General features: G+C 45.7%; 1 protein-coding gene across 1 annotated transcript in view; it reads right to left on the bottom strand.

Moving 5' to 3' along the window:
* Positions 1-485: 485 nt before the first annotated feature.
* The window catches only part of slc35a1 (solute carrier family 35 member A1), a 29,376-nt gene continuing 1,862 nt past the window's right edge, over positions 486-27,999 (bottom strand). The window contains exons 2-8 of the mRNA XM_072499790.1: positions 27,756-27,933; positions 24,890-25,049; positions 22,613-22,765; positions 21,163-21,229; positions 11,609-11,785; positions 8,741-8,875; positions 486-5,126 (exon numbers count right to left, since the gene is read on the bottom strand). Of these exons, the coding sequence (XP_072355891.1) occupies positions 4,996-5,126; positions 8,741-8,875; positions 11,609-11,785; positions 21,163-21,229; positions 22,613-22,765; positions 24,890-25,049; positions 27,756-27,933 (1,001 nt within the window). The 3' untranslated portion in view covers positions 486-4,995. The remainder of the gene's footprint in view (positions 5,127-8,740; positions 8,876-11,608; positions 11,786-21,162; positions 21,230-22,612; positions 22,766-24,889; positions 25,050-27,755; positions 27,934-27,999) is intronic.

Here is a 27,999-nt window from a genome sequence, read left to right on the forward strand (position 1 = left end):
CTCTGATAACACTGGGTGTGTACCTATACCACATGAATTGCAGTGATGATGCTCAGATCCCAAGAAAAAAATGAAAAGATAATATTCAAAGGAAGTACATTGTGAAACATATCGCACAATTAAAATTTTCTCAAGAAGAATAAATAATCACATGTAATTCTTGGAATATGTTGAACGGTGTTGATTGAGAAGCCAAAGAGCAGCAGAGCAACATTCATCTGCTACAGTGGTTTTATGTAGGCTTTTAAAAGTTGCATGTTAGAAATATGGTTGCTATTTTCCTTCTGGCTGAATTCAATGCAGCTGCAAGGTGAACAGTTTTGCTAAAAAAAAAAACTGATTTCTCACCCTTAGAAAGTCCAAAACAAATTGATATTCAAAAGAACAATTATTGTATCCTTTCCCAAAGCTTGTGTGACCACATTACAGCATCAAGAGTTTCACAGAAAAAGATCCTAATATCAATTTGAATTTGGGCACATAGGTTAGAGGTTAACGTTCTTTATTAACACAACATATAATGAGCTCTACCATTCACAATACTAAAATATTACCAACTCATGCTGCTGAAGGCACAGTCAATGAGTAAATGTTTCCCTGTTTCATTCAAAACAAATGGGTAGTTTAATGGAAAAAAGTCAAAGCAGAATTGATCTTCGGGGTGAAGACTGTGGACACCCAGTACATTCAGTATTTGAAACTAGTCTCATATGCTGGTTATATGAAAGGGCGACACAGTTATGCTTGATGCAGAGTGGCACACCTGTAGTTTGCACATTCTCCCTGTGTCTGCATGGATCTCACCCCCACAACCCAAAGATGTGCTGCATAGGTGGATTGGCCACACTAAATTGTCCCTTAATTGGGATAAAAAAAGAATTGGGTACTCTAAATTTATTTTTTTAAATGACCATTAGGAAATCACAGGAATTCAGTTACTTCATTGGCACCTATACATTTCTTATGCAGGCTTTTTTCAATTGAATTATTTTAGAAGACAAATGAGAAAAGGGGTGAGAATCTAAAAGTTGAAATTCTCGGCCTCCTTCTGCACTGTAAATTCTATGATAATCTATGATTAATCTAGGACAAAGGTTCGGCACAACATCGTGGGCCGAAGGGCCTGTTTTGTGCTGTATTTTTCTATGTTCTAATGTCATTTTATTTTTCAATATCACAAGAGTATGGGCATCACGGTGGTGCAGTGGATAGCACTGCTGCCTCACGGCGCTGAGGACCCAGGTTCGATCCCGGCCCTGGGTCACTGTGGAGTTTGCACATTCTCCCAGTGTCTGCTTGGGTTTCACCACCACGACCCAAAGATGTGCAGGTTAGGTGGATTGGCCACGCTAAATTGCCCCTTCTTTAAAAAAGAATTGGGTACTCAAAATTTATTTTAAAAAATATATCACAAGAGTTTAAATTGAATATGGGCAAACAATTTAAAACATGTACATAAACAGCCATCACACCAAAAAATGCACCGCAAAATGAACCATTAATCCATGGTGCTACAGCCTACATTTATCATGACCTTTTAATAAATGAATCATTTTACACCACTTATAGATGGGCTAGGCTAAATGACAGTTATTTGAAGGTAATGCCATTAAATTACCCAAGGACAGGGGTAAAAATAATATATTATTTTCTTAAGGCCTTCTCATGTTAAAAATATAATTTTACTTTAACGTGTGAAGTGTTGGTTATAAATTTAGGTTCTTTCTCTTCCATATATGTATATGTATATATTTCTTATTCTGTGTACATAACGGTAAATACACTTTGTTCAAAAACCCAATTAAAAAATTTATTAAATAAATTTAGGTTCACTTTTTAATCTTTAATGCATGTAATGGAATGCATGTTGGATTTTCAGCTGCATTCCCACTGCCTGATCTGCACTCCTTTTTAAAAAAGATTTAGAGTACCCAATTATTTCTTTTTCCAATTAAGGGGTAATTTAGCATGGCCAATCCACCTACCCTGCAAATCTTTGGGTTGTGGGGCTGAAACCTACGCAGTCACAGAGAGAATGTGCAAACTCTACATGGACAGTGACCCAGGGCTGGGATTCAAACCCGGGTCCTCAGCGCCGTAGGCAGCATTCTTGGCATGTGGAATCCAGCACCATAAGCACAAAAAAATGAAAGCTTACATTAAGAATGGAAAGGGCAATCACTGCCATATCTTGATTCCACAGTTCTGAATTAGGGAAGGCATGGCAAAGGTAGGGAATGGGCAGCACAGGGAGAGAATGGGAGATAATAATTAAAAAGGAAAGAAAGCTTACTTTTTGCAGGCTGTGTGCAATTTGAGAGGACTGTTAGCTAAGTTGGCTGGACGGCTGGTTCATAGTGCAGATTGACACCGACAATTCCCGTACAAGTTGAGGTTACCATGGAGGCCATGCCTTCTCAACCTTGTCCCACGCCACAAGGTGTCGTGACCCTCAGACTAAATCACCACCAGTCAGCTCTCTCTGGCAGGAGAGCAGCCTATGGTCCTCTGGGACTTTGGCGTCTTTCAGTTTCGAAATAACGTAATCATCCTTCAACTTACAAATCAAAGCAAATGCTGTTAATACCAACTCTTTGTTGAGGGTGGGAATTATACTTGGAATTACACTTGCATTAATATCAGCCCCAACTTCAGTAGAAGAGTGCATCATAAAAAGAGGCCACTAACTCCGTGCTAAACAATGTCAAATTGTAGAGTTGTTCATGAAGTCTACAGGAACTGGGTTCAAACTTTAGCCAGTCTGATGTGGTTTGAATCTAGAAGTGAAGAACAGCCTGCAGCGTTTAAACCCTTACCCAATGGAGTGAATATGGCAGTCAATACTGGCTCTCTGTAGATGGTTCTAATCAATCCTATTCCCCCACATTTTCCCTGTAGCCCTCCAGCTTTATTTCCTTCAACTGCCCACCCAAGTTAATTTTGAAATCATTCACAGTCTCTGCTTCCACCACCCGCACCGACAGCGAGTGCCAAGTCAATAAAAAGGCTCTTCCTTTCATAACTATTTATCCCTTGTCCAAAACCTTAAACCTGCATCTGTCCTCTCATCCTCCTATTACTAGCTAACAAGAATAAATCACATTTTCCTCATGTCTGAAACATATTAATGAATACACCTTTTTGTTCATTGTGAGGATTTACAATAACGGGAATGAGATGAATTGATAACTTCTTGCAAGAGGTCTTTTTTAAGTGCCAGACTTTGTTATTTTTGTCGTTTGTTCAACCGTTCATCAAAAAGTTACAATTTTTGTTTCCTTCCTCTTCAGGCACAACATCCCTCTCATTCGGAGGGATGTACAAACATCAGACTTTTACCAACATCAGTTACTAGATGGGGAAGCACCGAGTCTCATTAAAAGCTCCAATTCAATATTTAACACGTCTTTTCATATTTCTTAATCTCTTAGATTAGAAAGAGTATATCCATGAGTCTTTTTGCTGCCTTTTCTCACAATAGCATTTCTTCAATGTCATTAATAAACTGGATTATAAAGGATTTCATGGATTGATTCCAGCAACAACAAAAAAAACATTTCTAGTCACATAACCAGTAGATTATTGTTCTTCTATTTTGTAACCTTAATGGTTCCTGGAATGTTGGATTCTGTGGTAATAACCAGCAACAGAATAGTGAGAATAAGAAGAATTTTACTTTGTTGAGTGTAAAGGAGTGGATTGCTCAATTACTTATTTTTAAAAAATTATTATGCAGCCATGACCCATGGGTGACTCAAGGGATAAATGTACGGAATCGAGCACAGAGTAAGAACAGGCTCAGGTTCGACAGGGAATGTGATGCAAGAATTTTATTCTCTCCACACAATGAGTGGTTCTGGCCTGGAATGCACTGCCTGGAAGTGGGCTGCAGGCAGGTTCCACTGAGGCAGTCAAGAGGGCTTTAGATGATTACTTGATTAGAAGCACTGTGCAGGAGTATGGGAAAAAGGCAACGAATAGCACAAAACCACGGTGCTCGATTTGAGAGCCAGGGATGGGCCAAATGGCCTCCTCCTGCGCCAGAACAACAATTCTGTGAATGCAGCATCGTGTTGTTTTATTTGTGTGACTGGCACGAAAGGAGTTCCAGAATGCACAGTACAACTCCAAGTACCAAAATCTGATTTGTAACACCAATCACTATTTTCCAGGCTATTCCGCAGTGTGCCCTGCAACTGCAGACAGATGAACTAAAGAGTTTAAAGATCAGGAGAAGTCATTTTGCTGCTGAACCAGTACAGGGTCAATGTCGACTTATTTTTTGTGAATGATAAAAAGAATGAGATTTAAATAATGAATTTTGGTTTTGTATAAAATGCTAATTACAATATAAATGACAATTTTAGAATAAAGAAGCTTTCCACATATTCAAGCCCAATCATGCTGTGGGTTTATAGGTAGACTGCCCTGCTTTCGGATGTAAAGACAATAGCAGACACTCAAATCAATCCGGGAGGAGGAGGAGAAAACTTACAGAGTAGCGCAGGGCTTCTAAGGGGACCACAATTCCAGATACCAATTGAGGAATAAACATTTAGAGTTATTCAGCAACTAAAAATATAGTAAACGTGGACTGAAAAGCAGGTGGATTTTAAATTTCAAATGCTCCCAAAAATGAAATCTGAAAACAAAAATAGAAAAGTCTAGCAGTGAATTTTGGAATTGTTTGATGACCAAATGTGTCCCATCTGGACCAGTGTGTTATCAGCACCTTCATCAAGTCTGATATATATATTCTTTTTTAAATCCTTCTTTACCGGTTTGATAAATAATTGGGTGCATTCCTTGGTTTTCACATTGCACAAAAACATTCACCTTGCTGATCACTAAGTGCAATAAAAATGCATCAATAACCTACAGAGATCTTTTTTTTAAAAAAAAAGTCACATCCCGCCAAAAGCTGGGTCGATGCAGATAAGGAGGTTTTTTACTCTGTCCTTTTTGGTCTTTTCTGAATAAAATGTTCATTCATGATCACACATCTTCCGGTGGCTGCTTGGACTTCTCTGTTGCAGCCTTTTCAAATGTGGCCGTGCTCTGCTTCGGTAAACCATAATAATATATAGAAATACAGACGAGAATAGATCCAGATATAAAGCTGAGAGCTGAAATTAAACAAAAAGAAAATAAAATTCTTTGCTTATATTAGAAAGATAGTCTAATATCTGCCAATGCGTTGTCTTAACATAGAAACAGCAAAATGTACGATTCTTTAGCCACACACACCCTCTATAATTTGAACTCATCATTCAGTTTTTGTTTCCTCCATGTTGCTGAGGTCTTTTGAGTGCTAAAGGTACATCATATTTTACCGTTCACTTGTTACTCGAGATCTGAATATTTTGAAGTACTTTTTGAAACACTTTCTCAAGATTGCACCATTACTCGAGCAATATTCATTCCCGAAATTTTCAGGAGTTCATGAAAAGGGCACTGTTGGCTCTTTATCACCAAGAGAAAGAGAATACTTGGTGATGGACAGCTTGTTAGAGGACATCCTTGGTCTGGATGATGAAAACAAGAGTCGAGCTGTTGCAGGATAGAAACAGAAAGGTACCGTGGACTCCTGCCCCACTGCAGGTACAGCACATCTCTCCTCCTCTCGACCCCCTCCAATGGGCCTCCCAGTTCCACGCTGAGGACCCGTGCGGCCCCTCACTCGTTCCGTGCGCTATCCTGAAAGCTGCCAGTGCACTCCATCTTCAGTGGAACTATGCAGAGGTATGCAAAGATATGCAGAGGGACAGGTAGTATTGAGGAAGCAGGGGGCTGCAGAAAAAATTAGCCAGGCTAGGAGAGTGGGCAAAGACGTGGCAGATGGAATGTGGAAAAGTGTGAGGTTATGCACTTTGGAAGGAGGAATGGAGGCATAGACTATTTTCTAAATGGGGAAATGCTCAGGAAATCAGAAGCACAAAGGGACTTGGGAGTCCTTGTTCAAGATTCTCTTAATGTTAATGTGCAGGTTCAGTCGGCAGTTAGGAAGGCAAATGCAATGTTAGCATTCATGTCGAGAGGGCTAGAATACAAGACCAGGGATGCACTTCTGAAGCTGTATAAGGCTCTGGTCAGACCCATTTGGAGTATTGAGAGCACATTTGGGCCCCGTATCTCAGGGAGGATGTGCTGGCCTTGGAAAAGGTCCAGAGGAGGTTCACACGAATGATCCTTGGAATGAAGAGCTTGTCGTATGAGGGGGTAAGGACTCTGGGTCTGTACTCATTTGAGTTTAGAAGGATGAGGGAGAATCTTATTGAAACCTACAGGACACGGAGAGGCCTAGGTAGAGAGGACGTGGAGTTGATGTTTCCACTAGTAGGAAACTAGAACCCAAGGTCACAGCCTCAGACTGAAGGGACGATCTTTCAATGAAGAGGAATTTCTTCAGCCAGAGGTGAATCTGTGGAACTCTTTGCTGCAGAGGGCTGTGAAGGCCAAGTCATTGAGTGTCTTTAAGACAGAGATAGAGGAAATCATGAGGATTCGAGGGGAATTTGGCCGATTTTCGAGGTATAAGCTAAATATGGGGAAAAGTGAGATCGTTTGCCGTCCAGGCGAGGAGACAGGAGAGGCGATTCGGGGAACTGCCGTTTAGATTAGTAGGGGGAAGCTTTGGGTAGCTAGGCATCCAAGTGGCGCGGGAAAGGGGCCGGCTGCATAAATTAAATCTGGCCCAATTAGTGGACCAAATGAAGGACGATTTTCGGAGATGGGACGCACTTCCATTGTCACTCGCTGGGAGGGTGCAGACGGTGAAGATGACGGTTCTCCCGAGATTCCGGTTTGTATTTCAGTGTCTCTCCATCTTTATTCTGCGGTACTTTTTTAAAAACCGGTCACTGACTTTGTCTGGGCAGGCAAGGCGGGTAAGGAAGGTAATGCTTGAGCAGAGTCGGGGAGAGGGCGGGCTGGCGCTGCCAAATTTTAGTAACTATTACTGGGCGGCGAATATAGCCATTATCAGGAAGTGGGTGGTGGGGGAGGGTCGGTATGGGTGCGCATGGAGGCGGCTTCATGCAAGGTCACCAGTTTGGGGGCGTTGGTAACTGCACCTCTGCCGTTCCCGCCGGCACGGTACTCCACCAGCCCCGTGGTGGTGGTGGCCCAGAGAGTCTGGGGGCAATGGAGGAGACATGTGGGAGCAGATGGGGCATCGGTTTGGTCTTCAATCTGTAATAATCACCGGTTTGCCCCGGGGAGTATGGATGGGGGGTTCCGGATATGGCGGAGAGCAGGGATTGAGAGGATGGGGGATATGTTTATCGAGGGGAGCTTTCCGACTTTGAGGGCGCTGGAGGAGAAGTTTGGATTGGCGAGGGGGAACTAATTCAGGTACCTGCAGGTGCGGGATTTCCTACGTAGACAGGTTTCAACCTTCCCGCTCCTACCATAAAGGGGGATTCAGGACAGGGTAGTTTTCAGAGGGTGGGTAGGAGAAGGGAGCGTCTCTGACATTTACAAGGAACTTATGGGGTCAGGGGAGACGCAGACTGAGGAGCTAAAGCGCAAGTGGGAGGAGGAGCTGGGAGAGATAGATAGAGGATGGTCTATGGGCAGACGCGTTCAGTAGAGTCAACACGTCCACAACATGTGCCAGGCTCAGCCTGATACAATTCAAGGTCGTTCATCGGGCTCACATGACAGTGGCCCAGATGAGCAGATTCTTTGGGGTGGAAGATAGGTGCAAAGTGTGCGGGAGGGCCAGCGAACCATGTCCACATGTTTTGGACATGTCCGAAGCTTAGGGGATTTTGGCAGGGGTTTGCAGATGTCATGTCCACGTTGTTAAAAACAAGGGTGACACCGAGTCCAGAGGTGGCGATTTTTGGAGTGTCGGAAGATCCGGGAATCCAGGGGGAGAAAGAGGCAGACGTTCTGGCCTTTGCTTCCCTGGTAGCCTGGAGATGGATACTATTAGCCTGTAGGGACTCAAAGCCCCCGAAGTCGGAGACCTGGCTATCTGACATGGCTAGCTTTCTCTGTCTGGAGAAAATTAAGTTTGCCATGAGAGGGTCAATGTTATGGTTCGCCCGGAGGTGGCAACCGTTCGACTTCTTTGCGGAAAATTAATCGTCAGCAGAAGGGGGATTGGGGAGGGGGGGGTTAGTTTAGCTTAGAGTAGGGGGTTAATAAAGGTGGAACCTGTAAGGGAGGGAGACAGATTTTGCACTATGTTTATAGATTCATGTACATTGTTTATTTTGTTGTTGTAAAACCAAAAATACCTCAATAAAATGTTTGTTAAAAAAATAGACAGAGATAGAGGTTCTTGATTAATACGGGGATCAGGGATTATGGGAAGAAGACAAGAGAATGGGGACGAGAAACATATCAGCCATGATTGAATGACGGAGGAGACTCGATGGGCTGAATGGCCTAATTCTGCTCCTATGTCTTATGGGGGGTAAAGGTGGCCCACATATACTGTTCCACAAAAGTTATATTTAACTTAATCTGCAAGTGTTCTTTTTGCGACTTTAATTTCAAGCTGTTTGAAGGTAATCAGCAACTCGGGCCAAAAGTGAATGCTAGACTAGACTTTCAAACAGGCGTGTCTTAATAGCACACCCTTTTGGAAATGTTTTCACCAAAATAACCCCTAAATCGCACAGAGGTTTTGCTCATGTAAACTCAGTTGAGATACATAGCATATCATTACACTGATAAGGTACGATGTCATTCCAATAGTAAGAACCAACGTAATGAATTTAAAACTTACTTATCTGCAAGCCAAACAGCAACACAGATGCGACTGTGGAAATGACAATTGCTGCTGCAGCTGAGAATCCCTTCATGATGTTATCAGTGTATTTCACAACAACGGAAGTATACAGGCCTCCAAGACTCGCTAATGCTAGGGAGATGAAAGAACAGTTGCAAGTGATCAAAGTGGCCTATTGTTATAGGTAGTTAGCTGGAAGAATAACCATACAGTTATAGCCTAAATTTTTGAAGGAATTTGAACTCAAATTGCAGCAAAACCAATAAGGCCTAAATCTTTACCCATTTTAAGCCGAGATAAATGTTGAGGATTTTGCCTTGAACCTGTAATACTTGGTACACCCAGTGCCAGGATTTTTTCTTTTTTTGTTAAAAATTTAGAGTACCCAATTATTTATTTTCCAATTAAGGGGCAATTCAGCATGGACAATCCCCCTACCCTGCACATCTTTGGGTTGTGGGCTGAGACCCACGCAGGTCTCAAACTCCCCACGGACAGTGACCCGGGGCCGGGATTCGAACCTGGGTCCTCGGTGCCATGAGGCAGCTGTGCAACCACTGCACCACCATGCCGCCACAGTGCCAGGATTTGTATCTGATGATGCTTACAGCAATACATGTACAAGTCACGTGGCTTGGGAGGGGAACCTAGAAGTGTTGACTGGCTCCACAATCTTTTTTTTTTTTTAATTATAAATTTAGTGTACCCATTTTTGTTTCCAATTAAGAGGCAATTTAGATTGGCCAATCCACCTATCCTGCACAACTTTTGATTGTGGAAGTAAAACCCACGCAGACACGAGGAGAATGTGCCAACTCCACGCGGACAGTGACCGGGGTGGGATTGAACCCGGGTCCTCGGTGCCATGAGGCAGCAGTGCTAACCACTGTGCCATCATGCCGTCCCTGGCTCCGCAATCTTGATGCTCTAGTCGTAACTGGTGGTGCAGGGCACTGACTGAATGATGCTCTTAAAAAGCTTGCAAGTTGCTGTGGTGTATCTTATATAGAAAGCACACCGTGCGACGGTGTACAGAGTGAAAACTAAATTCAGTGGCAGGCGCACAAATCAGCTGGAATGCTGAGTTAAAGTTCAGGTGCATATCTTTATTACTGGAGTGCAGGTAGCTGCAAACGTAGTTTTTTCCCCCCTCCCATTCATGGAGGATAGATCACGGAATAAGCAAGTAAACTGACAAGATCACAGATCCATGAAGACATGCGTCTATGAAGACTATAACATTTGCACCCTAACAATGCCCAGCCCTGGGATCACATTCGTTCCTGATATCGAGGGCTGAGAAAGCAGCAGTAGAGAGTTTACAATGTAAATGGCCCACAGAACAATTGACTGTATATGTTAAGGTATTTGACACACTGCACTTTGCTAAGTCTCCAGAGATTCCCACTGTAATGTTCCAATTCCAGGCCAGGCTAGCTTCCCAATGGAGGTAAGAAGTCCACCAAGGGTCACCATCCAAGTTATTGATATCATGCTGACACAGAAAATTGGTCTAGTGAACAGAACACCTGTCCCACCAAAGATGCACTGGGATTCTGTCAAAAAGGAAAATAACCAGTTCTGAGTCAGTATTTTACATATATGGCGAAGGATTCCTTCACCTTCATGAAGACTGTACACAACCTGTATATCGACAGCAACGCCATGTCTATGTGCTCGTTCAACATTGTGAGCCTGTTCACTGATGTGCCACTCAAAGAAGGCATGGACATTTACCCTGTGTCACTATATCATGGTGATCTAGATGCACCACAGTCTGAATCTGCAATCATTGAACATTATGAACCCAATAACTTGTGCAGTTGAATTCAGCTTTAATGATATTTGTACTTGGGTCAAAATCCTGGACCTCCCTCTTTAACAGCACTATGGGTGTACCTACACCTCTGCTGTTATTAATAATAATAGCAGCTTGTTGTCACAAGCAGGCTTCAATGAAGTGACTGTGAAAAGCCCCTAGTCGCCACATTCCAGCGCCTGTTCGGGGAGGCTGGTATGGGAATTGAGCCCGCTCTGCTGATCTTGTTCTGCATTACAAGCCAGCTGTTTAGCCCACTGTGCTAAACCAGCCCCGAAGGAAGCTCATCACCACCTTCTCACGGGTAACTAGGGATGGACAATAAATGCTGGTCTAGCCAGAGATGCACATGTCCCGTTTGTGTGCTCAAGTAGACAAGTGTTGTCATTGGAATCCCTCTAGGCCGAGCTCTCACAAACATTTTCACCCCCACAACCCAAAAATGTGCGAGGTATTGGCCACATTAAATTTCCACTTACTTGCAAAAATGAATTAGGTACTCTACATTTTTTTTTAAATCATTACACAGGAGAGATTGTGCCTTTAAAATGGGATATAAAAGGAAGGGCAGGGAAGGTGACAGACAAACGTCGCCTTTCCAAAAGGATACAAAACCCAAAAAATAAATGGCCCAGGACATTTTTGAAGGCACTCAACTTTATTCTATGTATGCAATGGTTTTTCCGGGCAGCACGGTGGCGCAGTGGTTAGCATTGCTGCCTCATGGCGCCGAGGTCCCAGGTTCGATCCTTGCTCTGGGTCACTGTCTGTGTGGAGTTTGCACATTCTCCCGGTGTTTGCATGGGTTTCAGCCCCACAACCCAAAGATGTGCAGGGTCGGTGGATTGGCCATGCTAAATTGCCCTTAATTGGAAAAATGAATTGAGTACTCTAAATTTATTTGAAAAAAGAATTATTATTTTTTGTTTATTCAGCCCACACAGACCATTTAATGTCTATAGTTTTCAAGTTACTGATTTTATCATATGAATTAAAACAATTACACATACATATGTCCACTATGTTATGAATATAATGGTACTCACATACAACAAACCAGACCCAGTGGGTGTATCCATAGAAAAAGCCCTTTTCCATCACTTGGGCACCATCGCTCAAGTAAACTCCAAATGCAGTTACCACAATGCCAGACATGTACATTTGTATGTTCCGCACCCACAGAGAGGTGTCAGAGCTCTTCAAAACTTTCTCAAAGTAAACACCTACAATTAAGAAAAATGAAATTGAACAATATGGACAAAGTAAAATCAATGTTAGACTCACACCGAGATACTAATACACCAGATCAGTCAGCTAAATGTCTACGCTTTTGCTTTTATACTGGAGTGAAATGGAACTCATCCCGAGTTCCAGCCTAAGATCACCAGTTCGCCGTATTTTGAAAGATAACAGGCTTAAAGCATTAATTTGCTCTCTGTGCACTTTATATGCCCTGCTGCCCAGTCAGTTGAATGTCATTAACTACTTTTAGCAGTTTCTCCTGACTGACAAGTCACTAACGTTTGAAAGGTTTCCAGTTATTTTCAATTTCTGCTGTAGTCTTTTAAGTCTACTGCGCTGTTCCAGGCACAAAGTCTCCAGATGAAGATCAATCCATTTAATCTCAGCTAGGTCTGTTATATGCAATCTACACAGCTCTCTGATGAAAGGTCATCAACCTGAAACATTAACTGTTTAGATGTTGCTTAACCTACTGAGTATTTCTAGTATTTTCTGGTTTCATTTCAAATTTCCAACATCTGCAGTACTTTTTTTGTACGTGGTCTCTCTCACTTGTTTGTGCCTTTGTGAAATTTCATGCCAGGAATCCTCTGCCGTTTCATGCGTTGCAAACCGTTCCCTAGAGATAGTTACCATTACTTTATTTTGCCCCTTGTAATGACCAGAAGACATTAGGAATATTAGATTCTAAGTGTTGGGCAATTTAAGGGTTAAAAAGCCTAGTTGGAGTGTTTGACTGCAATAGTCATTTTTCTTTAAATGAGTTTTGTTTTGCAGTGTTTTTTGGCAACAAGGTGAAATTGACAAAGGAATGCGTTTTTCAGTCTGGGCTAATGGACTGTGGTTTGTCTGGAGAAGTCCCTGGGGAGTTAAAGTGCTTTGCAGCCTGCAGAGAGAATTTGTTTTTTTTAGTTTGGGGTGATGAGGTCATTGCTGGGTGGAGCCAACAGTTTTTGGAGAAAGCAGTGGAAAAAGGCAGTTTTTGGAGAAAGTGCTGGAGAGAGAGAGAGGCGTTGAATTCTAATCTGCTTGACACGGAGTTCACAATTCTCCCACAGCAAGATAGATTGAGAGCTGCATGTTTCTTTTCTTGTTTAATAGGAAAGTGAGTAGTAGCGTTTAAGGCTGTAAGCTGTTCTTTTCAGGTATTAAGTTAAAAAAGTTAACTTAACTTCATAATAAAGTTAACTTCATAGTAAAGTTTTGTTTTAAAAATACCAAAGATCCATTTCTTCATGCAATCATTGCTGAAGCAAATCATTCTTTCCGCACTGACTTTCAAATAAACTATAACATTAGAGTTTTGGTCTAGTATCCTAGCCAGTGTCGGGTTTGGAATCGGAATACCTGGTTTATATTGTAAAAGTAATTGCTCCTGCACCGCACAATCAATTTCTGTCAACATTACTCGTGTTGAAGCTACCTTGGCCAGATTAAGTTAACTACAAAATACCCCTGGGTAAACAATAGGATTGAGTAATCATGCAATAACACACCCTATTAAAATGTATCCATAATTTCAATTACACATTCAGCTATCCAATATACAACATTTCAGCATTACTTTAGCAAAGGGTACTCTTCCTGCGATCTTGAAGATAGGCCCCAATTTAGACTTGCGAAAGTAAAACATGAAATTGAGTGCAAATTACTGGTTAGGAGACAGAGTAGGGATTGGAGGCAAGTACATTAATTTGCAGGGTGAGACTTGTGACATCCCACAGAGATGTGTGATGCAGCGTAGGCTATTCACTGTTTATTATTGATTTAGATGATGGGATAGAAAGTACATGTCAAAGTTGTCCCTAGATACAGATAGGTAGATGGAAACATCAAATTACTAGGAGATATAAACCTTGGTCTAACCAAAATGTCCACAATGGCACCCATCTGCAACAACCACATGTTCACTCCCGCAATAATGAACGCCACTTTCAAAAGGTGGAGACTGGACAAGGGGACATTGACAGTTTGGGACATGCACAAGGACGATAGAGTAGCGACTCTGGGGGGACTTGAGAAGTTCCAGTTACCAAGAGGAAACAAAATTAGACATATTCAGGTCAAATCTTTCTCCGTAAGGAAACACCTGGATACCAGGACACACATTAGTAAAAGAACTGGACGCGGACGACCTAGGGAAGGAAAACAGTGCGGACCTGTACGGGCAAGTGTTGGACGCTCCCCCTTGAACAAGATAATGAAAAAAAATGGGAGGAGGAACTAGGCAGAGATAGGGGGAGGACTCTGGACCGAAGATCTACACAGGGCAAACTCCACCTCCACGTGCGCAGGGCTGAGCCTAACACAGCTAAAGGTGGTGCACAGAGCGCACCTAACTGGAACCTGAATGAGTGGGTTCTTTTCGGAGGTGGAGGACAGATGTGAACGGTGCCAGGGAGGTCTGGCCAACCACATTCACATGTTCTGGGCCTGTCCCAGACTTGTTGGGTACTGGACGACCTTCTTTGAGGCAATGGCCATGGTTTGGGGAGTGAGGGTAGAGCCAAAGTGCCCAAAAGTGGCGATCTTCCGGGTTTCAAATCAGCCAGAACTCTTCATGGGGAGGGTGGCCGACGCCCTAGCCTTTGCCTTACTGCTCACCCACCGGAGAATCCTACTCAGCTGGTACATTGCTGGAGACTAGCCGTCCGACCTGGTGGAATTTCTCAAGCTGGAGAAAATAAAATTTTCCAACCGGGGGTCGGAAGAGGGCTTCCCCAGGATGTGAAAGCCGTTCACCAACTTGTTCCAAGATCTGTTCCTGGCCAGCAACCAGCAGAGTGGGCACAAAAAAACCACGGGACAAAGAGGAAAAGGAAAGTAGGGAAGGGGCGGGGGGAGGGAGGGGCGAAGGCAGGCAAAGAGAACGTGAGGGACAAGGGACAGGGCCACAGGGGACTGGCCCGAGGGCAAGCTGAAACCCAACTAAACTGTAAATAGACACCTGTAAATGTGTGCTCTGGCCACACTGGGGATTGTAAAAGATGTATGCCATCCAAAGGGGGGGTGGGGGGGGGGGACATGGCCACAGTGGGAGGGAAGACAATTGCCTGTAAATTTATGTGCTAAGTTCTGTTTGTCTTTTTTGTTTTCCGTTTTTGGGCACGGTTTTTGTAATATGAAACTTATGAATCACAATATACAATATGTGAAAACCCAATAAAAACACTTTTTTTTAAATTACAAATAGATAATAATCGAATGGGTGAATAGGCAAAACTCCTGTCAAATATATTTTGATATAGGCAAGGATGAGGATGTAAAAAAAGTCAAAATGGTCTAAAGCTGAGCCGGCTCTTTGAGGGGGTAGAAGGTGTGTGTGAACGTTTGGGGGGGGGGGGGGGGGGGGGGGGCGCTGCAAACCACGTTCATATGTTTTGGTTCTGTCCAAAGCTGGAGGATTACTGGAAGGAAGTTTTTAGGGTAATCCCTAAAGTGGGGCACGTGAAACTGGACCCGAACCCTTGAGAGGCCATATTCAGGGTGTCGGGCCAGCTGGGGTTGGAAACGGGTGCGGAGACAGATGTTGTTGCCTTCGCCTCGTTGGTCGTCCGAAGGCAGATCCTGTTAGGGTGGAGATCAACCTCTCCACCCTGTGCCCTAGCATGGTGGGGGGGGACCTGCTGAAATTCTTGACTCTTGAGAAGGTCAAATTTGAACTGAGGGGAAGGTTGGAGAGGTTCTACAATTCATGGACGTAATTCATAATGCACTTTCGAGAATTGGATCACATCGAACACTGGGGGGGAAGACACTATGTTTTAATGGTGACTATGGGCGAATCCTGATTCCTCTTTGTCATTTGTCTATGTTAACATGCGGGCTAATGTTTGGAGGCTTGGTGGGAGGATGGGATAGTTGTTATTGATATGGGGATTGACATTACATTCATTACTGATTATTGTTGGGTGTAAATTTGGGAGAAAATGTGAAAAGGAGAATAAAAATATATATATTTTTTTAATGGTCTGAAACTAGATTTCATTTCATTTTCAGAAAGTGGTGGTCAGGTGTACAGAGATCATTAAAATGTCAGGGACAAGTAGAGAAAATAATTGAAAAGGCTAATGAAATGCTGGCTTTCATATCTAGAGGGCCAGAATAAAGGAGAAGAATAAAATCTTGCTACAGGGTCATAAAGCCATAATGAGATTGCATCTGAAATACTGTGTTCAGTTCTCAGCACCATACTTAAGAATGGGCATGCTGGCAGTTCAAGGAATGCATAGGTGGTTTACTAGAATGGTATCTGGACTGTCAAGCAAAATGGGATCGATTTGCTGGAAATTTAAAAGATTAAGGAGTGATTTGATCTCTAATCAAGAGTTAACAGCATTGCAAAATAAGGACTTCCGGTGGCGGCTATGGAGTGAGTGGTTACACACAGGGCAGCTCCGGCTCGAAAGCATTGAATTGAGCTCTTTTTACCTGAAAACGGGGAAGTTTGACAGGAAAGTTTAGCTGAAGGTGTGGAGAAGTTCCCCCCGGGAGTGGTACTTCTGCTGGTTATCAGACCCGGCAGAAGAAGGTTAAAGGCCTGGCCAAGGAACTGGAGGAGACCTGTGGCGCAGCAGCAATTGGAAAGATGGCGGAGGGGGAAGGGTTGTTGTAAGTTGGAAAACCCCAGATGGAGCAGCTGATGCCGTTTATTAGAGACGAGTTCCGCCAGCAGCAAAAGGAGATGCACGAGGATCAATCGAAGGCCATCGAGAGAGCAGTAGCACCCCTGGAAGGATCGATGGGGAGAGTAGAGTAGTGCCTGGAGGCACAGGGGTCGCAAATCCAGATGGAGTAGGTGATGTTCGACCATGGTGATCGGGCGGTGGGATTGGAAGCAGATGTGGGGCACCGGGGGAACCTTTGCAAGTCACTAAGAGCAAAGGTAGAAGAGCAGGATGACAGGTCAAGAAAGCAGTATTTGCATATTTGCTTGCTTGAGGGTGTGAAGGCACGAGTGCCATGAGATATGCCTCAAGGATCCTGGAGGGGCCGGTGGCAGAGGGGATGCTGGACAAGGCCCCGGAGGTGGAAAGTAAGTACAGATCCCCAAGAAACCAAGGGCAGAGGAGCAGCACCGGGCGACATTTGTGAGGCTCCATAAATTTGTGGAGGAGAAGATCGTGCTGTGGGCCAGGGAGAAGCAGAACTGAGAATGGAGGGAAACAGAATCCAAGTCAATCAGGATATTGGAGCGGAGCTGGCGAAAAGGCAGCCGGGTTCAACAAGGCCATAGAGGGGGCAGCAGTGGCACAGCGGTGAGCATAGCTACCTCACGGCGCCGAGGCCCCGGGTTACTGTCTGTGTGGAGTTTGCACATTTTCCCCGTGTCTACTTGGGCCTCACCCCCACAACCCAGAAAGATGTGCAGGGTAGATGAACTGCCCACGCTAAATTGCCGCTTAATTGGGTACAATATAACTGAGGGTGACTATGAAGGCTGGGAGTACTATTTTGAAACCCCAGAGGAGGCCAATGACTTAATCATAGACCATAAACCAGGGGAGAACAAACATCGATGGGAGAGAGAGAGGAGCTGGAATAACGGAGATCGGAAGATGCAGGTACTGTGGGGGCCGGAAGGTGGTTTTTCTTTCTTCTCGGGTGGGGTGATTTTGTTATTGTGATTGCTTGCCATGGGGCAATGAGTTTGTCAGGGACAACTGCACCCCCCACCCTAGCCGTTGTGGTGTTTTCTTTTTGGAGGGCGTGACCCGTGGTTTTGGATCGGTCCTTGTATGTATGGGGGAGGGTGGGGTCCACAGGGAGCCGTTTGCACAGACCAAGGAGGGGTGGAGAGGAGGAGCCTTCAGGTGGGAGCTGCCACGCTGGCAGGTAATGTTGGTGAACGGAACTGAGGTGGGGGAGATGGCTGCGGGGGGTTGGCCAAGTGCGGGTGGGGGAGGAGGGGGGATGCGATGCGGCAGTGTTGGGAGTAGGACTGGGTCATGGGCAGAGAAGGGGGCCATCTTGGAGGGGGCGATTGTAATTGAGTGCTGAAACCAAGGGTGGCGAGGTCAAGTCCTAAGTCAATGAAAAGGTTGAGAATGACAAGGAGCTGGAAGGGTTTATGGAAAGGATGGGAACGGTGGATTGGTAGAGGTTTAGGAATCCAGGGAAGAGGGAGTACTCCTTCTTCTCACACGTGTACAAAGTATACTCCAGAATTGACTTTTTTGTAGCAGTAAGCCGAGGGTGTTGGTGGGAGGGGTGGGAATGTGGGAATCGTAATCTCAGACCATGCACCCAACTGGTTGGAGGTTATCATAGAATTTACAGTGCAGAAGGAGGCCATTCGGCCCATCGAGTCTGCACCGGCTCTTGGAAAGAGCACCCCACCCAAGGTCAACACCTCCACCCTATCCCCATAACCCAGTAACCCCACCCAACACTAAGGGCAATTTTGGACACTATGGGCAATTTATCATGGCCAATCCACCTAACCTGCACATCTTTGGACTGCGGGAGGAAACCGGAGCACCCGGAGGAAACCCACGCACACACGGGGAGGATGTGCAGACTCCGCACAGACAGTGACCCAAGCCGGAATCGAACCTGGGACCCTGGAGCTGTGAAGCAATTGTGCTATCCACAATGTTACCGTGCTGCCCAACTTAGACTTAGCTCAAGGCAGGAGCAGAGGCCGGGATGGAGGTTAGACTCAGGGCTTCTAGTGGACAAGGGGTTCTGTGAGAAGGTGCGTTTGGTGATCAGAGACTATGTGGAGGATGAGGAGGTATCTGTGGCCACATTTTGGGAGGAATTGAAGGTGGTCGTTCAGCGGGAGGTTATCTCATTCAAGGCACACAGAGTTAGGAGAAGGAGGGAGGAGTATGGACGGCTGATGGACGGGTGAGTCGACATGGACAGAAAATATTTGAGTGCCCCCAGGTTGGCGGAAAGGTGTTGCAGGGGCAGTTCGATAGTTTGACGACGGGGAAGGCAGTGGGACAGTTAGAGGGCGGGAAGGTGCAAGATGAATATGGAGGGAAGGCGAGCCATATGGAAGCCCATCAGTTACGGAGGCAGGCTGTGTCTAGGGAAATTCTGAGGGTACGGACAGTGAAGGGGGAGATAGTGTCGGAGCCGAGGAAGATTAACAAGTTATATAGGGCCGATCTGGGTGGCGAAGAAGGGGATATGGAGCTGTTTTCGGATGAGCTGGAATTCCCAAGGCTGGATGAGGAGGAGGCAGGCGCTGGAGGAGCCGCCAGGGCTGAGAGAGGTGATGGATAGCATAAAAGGGATGAAGTCAGGGAAGGCCCCGAGCCGGACAGTTACCTAGCGGAGTTCTGTAAAGAGTTTGCAATGGAGTTGGCACCACATTTATTGGGGATGGGGATGTTTAGTGAGGCGCTGGAGAAGGGGGAGCTGCTGGAGACACTGACTCAGGCGATGATCACGCTAATTCCAAAAAAGGGGAAGGACCCGTTGGAGTGTGGGTCATATAGGTGAAAGTGTTGGCTAAGTTAGTGGCAGGGAGGATGGAAGGATGCGTTGCAGGGGTGGTTACTGAAGGGCAGGCAACTTTCCAGGAACATTAGGCGGTTATTAAATGTGACCATGAGTCCTCCGAACTGGCGGTACCGGAGGTCGTGGTCTCTGTGGATGTGGAGAAGGCTTTCGACCAGGTGGCGTGGAGGTACCCGTTTGAAGTTTTGGGAAGGTTTAGGTTTGGGCCAAGGTTTGTGGCGTGGGTGTGTCTGCTGTACACCGCCACGGTGGGGAGTGTACGGACAAACGAGGCGAGTTCACAGAGCTTGCGGTTGCATAGGGGGACGAGGCATGGGTGTCCGCTCTCGCCGCTGCTGTTCGCGCTGACGATAGAGCACCTTGGCGATGGCCTCTTGGGGATCCGTAGAGTAGCAGGGGATTGTGGGGCGGGTAAGGATCACTGGGTGTTGCTGTATGCAGATGACCTGCTGCTGTTCATATCGGACCCAGGGGAGAATTATGGACATTACTAGAGAGCTCGGGGTCTTCCCGGGCTCTATCGTTGGAAAGAGTGAGGTGTTTCCGGTAAATGCAGTGGGAGCCAATCTTGGGGGTGTTGCCATTTAGGGTTACCAGGGACAGGCTTAGGTATTTAGGGATCCAGCTGACGGGGAAGTGGGCAACGATGCACAAATGGAACTTAACAAAGTTGGCGTAGGAGGTTCGGGAGTACTTTAGGAGTACGTGACACCTGACACTGGCGGGGAAGGTTCAGGTGGTATAAATGAACGTTCTGTCAAGGTTCCTGTTGGTATTCCAGACCGTCCCAATCTTCATTCCGAAGGCCTTTTTCCAGAAACTGGATGCAGCGATTTGGGAGTTTAAAAGAGTGTAGAAGGTATCTGGGGTGAAGAGGCAGAGGCAGAACAGGGGGGGAGGGAAAGAACCATGGGGTTCAAAAGCTGGGTGGAGACAGATTGCATGTATAAGAGATGGAGAGAGGTGGGGCTGGTGAGGGCGAGGGATCCATATCTGGAGAAGAGGTTTGCAAGTCTGGAAGAGTTGCGGGAGAGGGTGGAGCTTCCGAAGGGAAGTAAATTCAGGAATAGGCAAGTGAAGGACTGTGCACGGAAGAAATGGAGAGGGTTTCCTAAGCTGCCGGAGTGTACCTAATCAGAGCAGTTGCTGCTCCCGGATGTGGAAGGGGAGGGTAGGGTGGGATTGGGGACATATATGGATGGTTGGGGCAGCAGGGGAGAGGTCAGGCGGTGAGGATTTAGGAGAAATGGGAGGAGGAGCTGGGGGGGGGGGGGGGGGGGGGGGGGAGAAGAGAGAGAAGAGTGTGGAGCAGGACGACGCATAGGGTGAATTCGACCTCCTCGTGTGTGAGGATGAGTTTGATTCAGGTGGTGCATAGACTCGGGCGAGGAGGAGTGCGTTCTTTCAGTGGGTGGGGCAAATGTTGGAGTTGGTGGAAGGGAGGAAGGCTGACATTGTGGTCTTCGCCTCTCTCTGGTGCCCGGCAAAGGATTCTGTTGGAATGGGACCTGTACGATTTTCTCCGGCTGGAAAAGATGAAATGAAATGAATGAAATGAAAATCGCTTATTGTCACAAGTAGGCTTCAAATGAAGTTACTGTGAAAAGCCCCTAGTCGCCACATTCCGGCGCCTGTTCGGGGAGGCTGTTACGGGAATTAAGTTCGAATTGAGGGGTTCAACGGAGGGCTTTGAGACACAGTGGGGACTGTTCATGACCACGTTTGAGGAATTGTTCGTCGCGGGGGGGGGGGGGGGTACCATTGAATATGTTTGGAATAAAATCAAACAATACAACCAAGAAACTTCTATCTCTGGCATGGGATTATTTTATTCAAATGGGAAGAAGGTGGTGTCGGTGTTAAATATCAGGTTGCATCTACTTACCTGCAAATCCAGAACATAATACTGCAATGGCTATGGCAACAAATCCCAAAAATGGATTCTGTTCAACCTGCAACATGAGTAAACATGCTGTAAAGATTGACCTTCCTATCGTACATGAATTACACAAAGCTGTTTTATGAACCAGATTAGTACACTTGCAAAATTAGTTTGTCTTTTGCAGGGAAAACACAGTAACGTCCAAAAAATAAAAATCACAATTGTCTTAAGTCGCTTTCTTTTGCTTATTTGTTCTTAACTGTCTTCCAGCAATGAAGGTGAAAAGGCAGAACAACAGCTTTTAACTGGATTCACTCACTTTAAATTAATATAACTTACTATTCCATAATAAACAAAACAAATCCTTACTCTACCCTTCCCCACATCGTTGAGTTATCATACTTGACTTTAAACGCAATTATTTTAACTGCCCTCCAGCATTTCTCATTCCTGCAGCTTTGACCCTAGATTGCCTTGCAGCATTCCCTTCTGAAATCCTGACTGGCTGCCGGTGTCAATATTTTACCTTCCTCACTTCCCAGTTGGAAGGGACGGTTTCTAGGAATAGGCTGCTGAACATCTGACGCCAGCAATGCCCAACATAGTGGGCAAGAGGAGTTTATGGATTACCAAGACATTGCCAAGTAGCAAAACATCGAAGTTAGTTCAATTAACATCTTACTTATCTAGCAGCCCGCTCGGAGCATTTTTCTTTTGTTTCCTTGAATGCACTATGCTTCAAAGAAAAAACAAAATCCCAAAACGCTCCTGTGGTAAAACCGGTGCCAGAATGCAGCACCACTCCTTTCCTGAGAGCAGAGATTTGTGCTAAGTAGGTTTCCAGAAGTATTAGCATGTTTTCAGTATCTCATTCAATTGGCTATTCATCATATGAATTACAGCCACACTCTGAAGTTTTGCCCGCAACCAATATCCACATACGTGCACCACTGGTCATTGGATATTACTCCACTGATGATGGCTAAAGCAAAGTATATGAAGTAAATCAATGCTGCTGTTGCACATTTAGCTGGCTTGTAACGAACGAGTGTAGCCCTCAACTTGTGTGAAAATATCAGAGACTGATTTTAATGGCGCTGAAAACTTTTGTTGTGCCAACAGAAATAACAAAATAAAAGAGCAAGAAGCCGGCCATTCTGCCCAACCAGTCCACGGCAGCATTTATGCTCCACACAATTTCTCCTCTCAGAGGATTGTAAATCTGTGGAATGCTTTACCACAGAGAGCTGTAGTGGCAGGGTCATTAAGTATGCTCACGGTCGAGATGGACAGGTTTTTAAATCAGTAAAGGAATCAATGGTTATGGGGATAAGGCATCAACTGGGATGGTCACATCAGATCATTCATGATCTCATTGAATGGCGGGACAGACTCAACGGGCCGACTTCTGCTCCTACATCTTAAGCCATCTCTCAAACCTACAATTACTTACTTGCACCTTTGTAGCTTCTACAGGCTTCCATTGGACTAACATTACCCCAGCACACAGCATAAATACCGAGGCCCACTGCAGCTTGCTGAGTGAGCGGTTCAGCATCAGAACTGTGCACAGTGCTGTGCTGGGGATCTTTAGTTGGTATGTCACCTTAAAAGAAAATACAAATATAATTAGAAACAGAAGCTTGACTCTTCTTTCTCATAGGTTTTCCAGCTGGATCAATGGTGTACCAAGTTATTTTGGTGTTTAATAATACTAACTTTTTTTTTTTTAAAAGAGGCACATTAAGTGAGCAATTTAGTTAATAATTGATCAACCAACAATTGATAACTATTAAAATGTGCAAGTTCAACGTTATTAATCATGAAGGGCTCCAAGAAGTACCTACTGGGTTCATTGCATCTTTGATGTTAAGTGGCTGGCCGGCACAAATTGGAATCAAGTACATGCATATTAATTGTGGGAAAGGCCCATTGAGGCCACAAAAATAATTAAATTAGGGGGCCTTTCCGTAATTTGATCAGATATCGGAATCGATTCGCGAACTGGCAGTGAAGAAGAGGCCCATACCCTCAGCCTATCCCCGTAACCCAGTAACCCCACCTAACCTTTTGGACACTAAAGGCAACTTAGCATGGCCAATCCACCTAACCTGCACATCTTTGGACTGTGGGAGGAAACCGGAGTACCTGGAGGAAACCCACGCAGGCACGGGGAGAATGTGCAAACTCCGCAGTCATCCGAGGCCGGAATTGAACCTTAGTCCCTGGAGCTGTGTGGCAGCCACGCAATCCAAGGGCTTAACTCCTCACTCGGGAATGACTACAGAGGCATTAGTGACCTCTCAACATCTTTCCCAAGTATCGACTGTCCACACATGACCCTCGACAGGGAGTTAGCCTTCTGGGCAGGCAACATCATGGCCAAGCCAGGTAGTTTTCATCTCACATTATACTTCAAGCAGGGTTGCCAGATAGAAAATAGACAACATGCTCTATGGCGGCACAGTAGCACAGTGGTTAGCACTGTTGCTTCACAGCGCCAGCAACCTGGGTTCGATTCCCGGCTTGAATCACTGTCTGTTCAGAGTCTGTATGTTTTCCCTGTGTCTGTGTGGGTTTCCTCCGGATGCTCCAGTTTCCTCCCACAAGTCCCAAAAGACGTGCTTGTTAGGTGAATTGGACATTCTGAATTCTCCCTCAGTGTACTCGAACAGGCGCCGGAATGTGGCGATTACGGGATTTTCACAGTAACTTCACTGCAGTGTTAATGTAAGCCCACGTGTGACACTAAAAAAAAATTATTATAGCTGGTTTTCTCGGAGCCGGATAACAACTGCAGCACCCTTGCCGTGTCTGGTTTGCTGCTGATCTATTAAAATCCCTTTTGTCCGAGGTTGTGATCCCTTTTGTCCGAGGTTTTGTCCGAGGTCAGTGCACTGTGCCTTTAATTCCACCAAGCATGTGTCAGCCATTGCACGGCTGCAAGCACAGGCCAGACACTTCTTTGCAGGGTGGAAAAAGATAGATCCACTTCTCAGGCTATAATTCAGAACGCCTCTTCAACCAATGACAATGGATCACGAACATTATAGCATAGAATGAGACCATTGCGTTCAACGCATTCATTTAAAAAATATATAAATTTAGAGTACCCAATTCATTTTTTCCAATTAAGGGGCAATTTAGCGAGGCCAATCCACTTAACCTGCACATCTTTGGGTTGTGGGGGCGAAACCCACGCAAACACGGGGAGAATGTGCAAACTCCACACGGACAGTGACCCAGAGCCGGGATCGAAACTGGGACCTCAGCGCCGTGAGGCAGCAGTGCTAACCCACTGCGCCACCTTGCTGCCCCTGGGTTCAATGCATTCAGGTCGTATCTCTGTAAGAGCTGCCCAATTAGCCCCAATTTTCTGTCCCTTCCCTGTAGCACTTTTTATTTTTCAATGCATTAAACTGTAATGAAATAAAAACGGAAAACGTTGAAAAACCTCAACCAATCTGACAGCATCAGCAGAGAGAGAAACGGAGTTAACAATTCAAAGCTTTTCTCTCTTCAAAGTTTTTCTCTCTACAGATGATGCCAAACTGGCTGAGTTTTTCCAGCACTTCCTGTTATCATTGCAGGTCTCCAGCATCTGTTGTCTTTCGCTTTTATTAAATAGTAATGAATCAAACATTTCAAAACGAATGTCATACATAGACCACAGGAGAGCAAAGATTGTTTGATAAAGACTTCATGATCAGTATATCCAGATATTGCTTACCTGATACACCGCTGCATCTAGATTGCTAAGTGCCACAAAAGCCATATTGTTCTGAACGGCATACACTAGAGATGGGATACTGAGCTTCAGCAATTCTTTAGGGCTCCGTATTATGTGCTCATGCAGTGTGGACAACAACCGACTCAAACTCCCAGTGTCCCTTAGGAAGAGAAAAATGGACGTTATGCAGCTTATCAAATCATCATGCACGAAGACGGCATGGTGGCACAGTGGTTAGCACTGCTACCTCAGTGCTCCACAGATCCGGGTTCGATTCCAGCCTCTGGTGACTTGTCTGTGTGGAGTTTACACGTTCTCCCTGTGTCTGCATGGGTTTCCTCCGGGTGCTCCGGATTCCTCCCACGGTCCAAAGATGTGCAGGTTAGGTGGATTGGCCATGGCAAATTACCCCTTGGCCAAAGATGTGTCGGTTTGGAGTGGTTATGGGGATAGGGCGGGGGATTGGGCCTAGGTAGGGTACTTTCAAAAAGTCAGTCCAGACTCGATGGGCCGTAGTGCCAGATAGGTCCTGTAGGAATTCAAAGTAACTACAGATGCTGGCAGAGGCTCTCTGGCTCCCTCATGTCTGGGTAAAATGGGGCTAAAGGTTGATTGAAGAGTTCCCTGCCTCTCTTTTTGAGAGACCAGTCCCAAATTCACACACCCTTATACAAGTGGACACCTGTACAGCACAGGACACTGAAAGAAAGTATTTGCTTAGTATGAACGGTAAACACAGTGGCTCGTTCTTTGCCCCCCCCCCGGCCGGGTTTGGCAGAGGAGGCGCAAGAGGGTGGTCACACACACAGGCCCCATCACTAAAAGTAGATATTTGCAGACAAAGACCTGGGGCGTCATTCTCCGACCCCCCACCGGGTCGGAGAATTGCCAGGGGCTGGCGTGAATCCCGCCCCCGCAGGTTGCCGAAGTCTCCGGCACCGGATATTCGGCGGGGGCGGGAATCGCGGCACGCCGGTTGGCGGGCCACCCCCCGCGATTCTCCGGCCCGGATGGGCCCAAGTCCCGCCGATAAATTGGCTGTCCCGCCGGCGTGGATTAAACCACCTTTTGAACGGCGGGACAAGGCGGCGTGGGCGGGCTCCGGGGTCCTGGGGGAGGGGCGCGGGTCGATCTGGCCCCGGGGGGTGCCCCCACGGTGGCCTGGCCCGCGATCAGGGCCACCGATCCGCGGGCGGGCCTGTGCCGTGTGGGCACTCTTTCCCTTCCGCCTCCGCCACGGTCTCCACCATGGAGGAGGCGGAAGAGACTCCCTCCACTGCGCATGCATGGGAAACTGTCAGCGGCTGCTGATGCTCCCGCGCATGCGCCGCCCCGAGATGCCATTTCCGCGCCAGCTGGCGGGGCAACAACGGCCGTTTCCGCAGCTGGCGGGGCGGAAATTCCTCCGGCGTCGGCCTAGCCCCTCAATGTTGGGGCTAGGCCCCCAAAGATGCGGAGCATTCCGCACCTTTGGGGCGGCGCGATGCCCGTCTGATTGGCGCCGTTTTGGGGGCCAGTCGGCGGACATCGCGCCGTTTCGGGAGAATTTCGCCCATGTTTCTTCAAGCAGCCCAGTGACAGCCTCTTCCCCCAATTGCACAAACAACCCTCAAGACATTCCTCCCAGCTTTGGTGCAGCTTTCACTGGAAGCTAATTCCTACTTAAATTCAGGAAGAATGGAAGTCCCAGCCTGCTAGTCACCCACCCAAACTGAAAGTAATGGCCACTGTGCTCATGTATATACGCTGGCGAGAAATTTATAAATAAAAGCAGGAAGTGGCATACGCTGCACCTGCCTGATGCTCCACTTGCTACAATCACCATTACTTTCAGCATTTTGTCCCATGACTGGAAACTGCAATAAAACAGCCAAAAATCTCAGAACCACTAAGAATTAGTAGTGAGGATGTACATTTCAGCTAGTCAACAATTGATCCCCAAATTACTTCGACTAAAAACAGTTCTTGCAGCCTTGAATTACAGGTCCACCAATGGAATGTGATGCATCAATGTAATAACCTGCAACATTTGCCTATGTCATGGCCTGTGACGTATGGAGTTTCTTCCTGGGGTTACATAGAACATTACAGCGCAGTACAGGCCCTTCGGCCCTCGATGTTGCGCCGACTTGTGAAACCACTCTAAAGCCCATCTACACTATTCCCTTATCGTCCATATGTGTATCCAATGACCATTTGAATGTCCTTAGTGTTGGCGAGTCCACTACTGTTGCAGGCAGGGCATTCCACGCCCTTACTACTCTCTGAGTAAAGACATCTGACATCTGTCTTTGACATCTTGATACCTTTGACATCTGTCTCCCCTCAATTTAAAGCTATGTCCCCTCAATTTAAAGCTATGTCCCCTCGTGCTAGACATCACTATTATGAGTACTTTCTAAATGGGAGTATTTCTGTTTCTTACCAACACACAACCACCGCCTTGTCAAGACAATTTAGGCATGGGCAACAAATGCTGGCCTTCCCAGCAACGCCCATGTGCCAAAAAATACTTTTTTTAAAATCATAACACAAAGCAAACGTGGTCTAGTGTCATGCTTACAATGATAAGGAAATATAATTCCTTATGTGTCCTTAGTGTCCAAAATTGCCCTTAGTGTTGGGTGGGGTTACTGGGTTATGGGGATAGGGTGGAGGTGTTGACCTTGGGTAGGGTGCTCTTTCCAAGAGCCGGTTCAGACTTGATGGGCCGAATGGCCTCCTTCTGCACTGTAAATTCTTTGATAATCTATGATATGCTACACAAGTGAAATGCAACAAAAGCAATACCTCCTTAAAAAATCAGTCTTAAAATACAACATATGATTTTTCAAATCTGAGCTAATATGATAGATTTCACACATACCTTGTTAACATACCTAAACTCAGGATTAGTTTGATGACTTCAGTGATGCAAACAGCAGTAGTTGCAAAATACATCTCCGTTAAGACGGTCCTCGTGTACCGCAATGCCACAGTGTAAGTGGCAGCCACAAGCGTCATTACAGTCAAGCAGTACAGTTTAAATAGCAGGCTGACATTCTCTGAAACATAAAGGAACATTGTCTCCAAAAAAATGCTAAAAAGCAGAAAAAACCTGCAGGACTACT

Source organism: Scyliorhinus torazame, chromosome 4 (assembly GCF_047496885.1).
Source record: "Scyliorhinus torazame isolate Kashiwa2021f chromosome 4, sScyTor2.1, whole genome shotgun sequence".
Taxonomy (NCBI): Eukaryota; Metazoa; Chordata; class Chondrichthyes; order Carcharhiniformes; family Scyliorhinidae; genus Scyliorhinus; species Scyliorhinus torazame.